This window comes from Palaemon carinicauda, chromosome 44 (assembly GCF_036898095.1).
Source record: "Palaemon carinicauda isolate YSFRI2023 chromosome 44, ASM3689809v2, whole genome shotgun sequence".
Taxonomy (NCBI): Eukaryota; Metazoa; Arthropoda; class Malacostraca; order Decapoda; family Palaemonidae; genus Palaemon; species Palaemon carinicauda.
The window spans coordinates 517873-522872 of record NC_090768.1 but is presented as its reverse complement, the minus strand read 5'-3'; the positions used below and the strand labels follow the sequence as shown (position 1 = coordinate 522872).

Sequence of the window (5000 nt, the reverse complement as noted above, 5' to 3'; positions counted from 1 at the left end):
AACCTAAACAATACCAAACTAACACGAAAAATACATAATGTATCGAACACACAGCAACGTATAACGTAATTAAATTTGACCAAGGTAAAATAGTCGGTACAAGACTTTCGGTCAACACCTAAAAGAAACAGAAAATCAAAATGTTTTACAATGGCAACACCAGTTACACCAAAACTAACGTATCAACACAAAACCACAATACTTTCAAGTCACGTTTCATTAACATATTAAACATTTAATTAACATATAAAACAAAATTATAAAGTTACCTAAAAGAAACCCACGGAGAGATAAAGCACACGTAACAAAAGGTATCACCACCCAAGACGTATTACGATATATGCTGTCCGCTCCTAAAACAAAATTACTCACATAAGCAAACAATAATTATACACAATTTCTATATACAATATAGAATAACCATATAACCTAACAACATGTCACGAAGATTACCTTGGGATTCTTTCAGTGTATGTAAGGGCTACTGGACCACGTCCTTATACAGCCCCAATACTCCTCAAAGCAGAGCACCTCTTTGCTTGCCGACGAGCTTCCGACTCCCGTAGTCAAAATCTCTGCTACGTTATCGCTTCGTTAACAAGCCGCAGCGAGAGTCAAATGAGTGAGCAGCACTTCAAATACCTAACAGGCAAACGTCCTAATACATGTCATTATATTACATGACAATATCTCCCTGATGATTTAAGAAATTGCAAAATTTCTTACAACCAAACAAAAAAAATACTACTGGTACAAATCAAAAACCTGTACAGGAACATATATACATTACTTGAACATAACATATATACAAGGTCAATAACATACACAAGGTCAACACTTTACAAACATGTAACACGTGCCCCAATCTATAAAAATCATACTACACAATTTTCGAAAGAAATCAAATTTTTACAACCTACTCAAGCAGTCTGGACCAACATTTTCTTTACCAGGAATATTATGTATGGTATATTCAAACTGTTGTAAATACATGGCCCAGCGCATTAGTCTACTGTTAATGTGACCAGCAGAGTTTAAGTACTTCAAAGGTTGGTGATCAGATTCTATGACGAATGCCTTCCCGTATAGATATTGGTAAAACTTCTTTACAGCCCACACTACTGCGAGGCATTCCTTCTCGATTACAGAGTAATTCTGCTCTGCACCTTTGAGTTTCCTGCTAGCATATTGCACTGGCCAACGTTCCCCATCAACATATTGCATAAGGATTGCCCCTAAACCCACATTTGATGCATCTACCTGCAACACAAAATCTTTGGTTAAATCAGGCAACTTAACTATTGGATGGCTACTTAAAATGTTCTTTAACTTTTCAAAAGATTCTTGGTGACACAGGCTCCAGTTTACTACATTGGGTTGAGATTTCTTTATAAGATCTGTTAGAGGTGCAGCAATAGTAGCATAGTCAGGGATATAATGGCGATAGTATCCAGTCAAACCAAGAAAAGACTTTACCTCCCTTTTTGTCTTTGGTGTGTCTACATTTAATACCTTACTTACTTTGTCCTCAGCTGTCCGAGATATACCGTTACCGATCTTACTGCCCAAATACTCAACTGAAAAATAACCAATTTCCGTTTTGGACGGCTTAGCTGTGAGAAATGCTTTTCTTAAAATATCCAGTACCAGCCGCAGAGTTTCCTTGTGCTCTTCCCACCCCTGTGAATGAATCAAAATATCATCAACAAACAGCTCTACATTTTTCACACCATTAAATAATTTCCTCATCATACGGTTAAAAGTAGCACCAGCATTTACCAAACCAAATGGCATAGTTGTAAACTGAAGGAGTCCTCTATTAGTTTGAAAAGCGGTTACTTCTCTACTCTCTTTTTCTAAAGGTATTTGCCAATATCCTTTAGAGAGGTCAATTTTCGTAAAATACCTGCTCTTACTTACGCGAGTCATAATTAAGTTCTGATCTGGCATGGGTTCCGAATCAAATACCGTAAGCTTGTTTATCTTCCTAAAATCTAAGCACATCCGGTTACTGCCATCTTTTTTCTTCACCACTATCAAAGGTGTAGCATAAGGAGAATTTGAGCACTCAATAACTCCTAATTTGAGCATTCTTTCAATCTCCCTATCTATATCTTGCTGCAGAGCATAAGGTACAGGATATGGTCTACACCTTACAGGACCCTTACTAGACAGGTTTATCACATGTTCAATCACATTAGTTCTACCTGGTACATCAGTAAACACATTCTTGTATTCTTGTAATATTCTAGCTAACTCCTCCTTTTTATCTTCAGATAATTCCTGATTAATTTTAACATTAGACACATCTTCACTCTGAATATCACTCGGCACAACTGTTACCTCATATTCATCACTATCCTCACTAACCACTGCCACACATGCAAGATCATCACTCTCCTGATCATCGGTGAAAAGTACAGCTCCAGATTTGAGATCCCCACTGCCCTCTGCCTCAACAAACTTACCCTTCACGTTATTGCCTTCGCTTATCCTATCATAGTATAACTTAAGCATGTTAATGTGGTATTTGCGCTCAACCCCATTAATATTAAGAACAAAATTATACCTATTAACTTTCTTTACCACTTCAAATGGACCTTGCCACTGCACTAGAAGCTTATTGTTACTTGTGGGCAACAGCAACAGGACCTTGTCCCCTTCATTTATTTCCCTTTTACAAGCATTTTTATCATAGTAACACTGATACTTATCTCTAGCCCTCTCTAACTCTTCTTGAGCTAGCCTACATGTATCCTGTAACCTTTCTCTCATGTCTACTACATGCTCGTACGTGGTCCTCGTGCTATCCTCAATTGCATTATCTTCATTTTCCCACAGCTCCCTCAATAAACTAAGTGGTCCCCTCACAGTATGACCATATACTAACTCAAACGGAGAGAATTTGGTACTAGACTGCGGAACTTCACGATATGCAAATAATAAAGGATCAATGTACCTAGGCCACATCTTTGGTTGTTCTGTACACATACGTCTGAGCATTTTCTTCAACACTCCATTAAACTTTTCTACTAAACCATTGCACATAGCATGATATGGGGTAGTAGTAATACTCTTAATAGATAACAAGCGATTAAATTCACGCATTACTTCAGAGGTGAACTGTGTCCCCCTGTCAGATAACACCTCCTTTGGAATTCCCACTCGACTGAATACCGACAGCAAAGCCTCAGCTACAGTGACTGAATCTATATTCTTCAGAGCTACTGCCTCAGGATAACGTGTAGCATAGTCAACAATGGTGAGAATATATCTTGATCCGTCGCTGGCACGGGGTTCAATCGGACCCACTATGTCCACCGCAACACGCTGAAAGGGTTCTTGAATCAGGGGCATTCTTCCCAACTTCACCTTTTTAACTCTTCCCTTGTCAACCGTTCGTTGACAAGCGTCACACGACCTGCAAAATCTTGTTATCTGCACCGACATACCTGGCCAATAAAAATTACTTTGTATACGTGCTGTGGTTTTCTGTATTCCTAAATGTCCACTCATTAAGGAATCGTGAGCCAATTCTATTACTGCATGACGAAATTTATCAGGAACAACTAACTGATCATTAATAATGCCTTCATTTTGCACTCTACAATATAATATACCTTTCTTAACTACGAAGCAATGAGATTTATTTTCATTCTTCACAAAGACCCTATTTGACTTCGCATGCTCAAAAACCTTTTTTAGCGTCCCATCTTCAGCCTGTAATTTCCCTATATTCTCTTTCTGCATTAAATTTATAACTTCTTTGACCTTAAGCTTTGACGGTCCCCTTAACTTTTTCTCTTGCATTTGATTCTGCAGTCGGGTAGTAACAGCACTAACCTCCGTACTCAACCCGTCAGTCGATCCATCAATTGCTCCAATCACTAAATCATAAATAGGATCAGGCATGCAGGCAGCTAAGGTTTCGCCCGTGAAATATGGCGAGACAACATCAACAATAGCCTCAGGATATCTAAAAACTTGGTTATTAGCCATTTTAAGGTCAACATGCTTACCAGTAAACTTGTGTTTCGGCACTAAAGCCCTCTTAACTAACACCGTGGTACACCCGGGATCACGAAATACATTAACCTCTACTCCTTCCACTGTACCTTTATCCACCATTAACTTGCCCCCATGACCAACCACAGCTGCTTTCTCTGTCGCACCCTTACTCGCACCTTTACGTTTTGGACCCCCAAACCTTTCAAAACAATCTTTAGCAAGGTGATTACCACGACCACATACGTAACAATTTCTTGCCGTAACCTTCCTATCACTATCGGCATCCGTTTGCCATTTACTATCCCCAGTGGTAACTTTACTTGCAGAGGCACCGTGCTTTTCATGACCACCACTTAAACTCTTTTTGCCATAATTTAAATGGGCCTCCATATACATCTCGGCATATTTTACAACTTGATCAAATGTTTTCATTTCATGTTCCTTCAAGAATACAACCATATCTTTGTCACAAGCATTTAAAAATTGTTCTATTAACATTAAATCAAACAAGTCATCAAATGTTTCTTCACAATCTGCTAATTCCACCCACCTCTTAAGGTTATTTTTCAATCTATTCCCAAATTGCTGAGCGGTCTCGTTCTTAAAGAATTTACAGTTACGAAATCTCAATCTATATCCTTCCGAAGTACACTGAAAACAACGTAATAATGCCTCTTTAACACTATCGAAATCTTTAGCTTCAACAGGTGAAAGGTGCTGGTAAGTTTCCAAAGCTTTCCCTTGTAATAATGATGCTAAACTAACAGCCCAAATGTCTTTGCTCCAGCCAGCACTAACGGCTAAACGTTCAAATCTTAAAATATAGGCGTCAATACTATCAGTTATATCATTAAAAACAGGCAGTTTAGGTAGCGAGGGTTTACACAAACTAGAATCTTTTTCATTTCCCTGCATCTGTAACTTTAATCGTTCGACTTCTAATTGCTGCTTCCGTATTTCCCTTTCTACTGCCCTTTCTTCTCTCTCTCTTT

General features: G+C 38.5%; 1 protein-coding gene across 6 annotated transcripts in view; it reads right to left on the bottom strand.

Moving 5' to 3' along the window:
• LOC137634172 (uncharacterized) overlaps window positions 1-5000 on the bottom strand; it is a 6082-nt gene that overhangs the window by 4 nt on the left and 1078 nt on the right. For 3 of the 6 annotated variants that reach the window (XM_068366437.1, XM_068366436.1, XM_068366438.1), the window contains one exon: window positions 3-5000. This exon is cut by the window's right edge. In XM_068366437.1, coding sequence (XP_068222538.1) covers window positions 910-5000 — 4091 coding nt within the window. In that variant the 3' untranslated portion in view covers window positions 3-909. The other 3 variants (XR_011042472.1, XR_011042471.1, XR_011042470.1) reach the window with 3 other exon arrangements.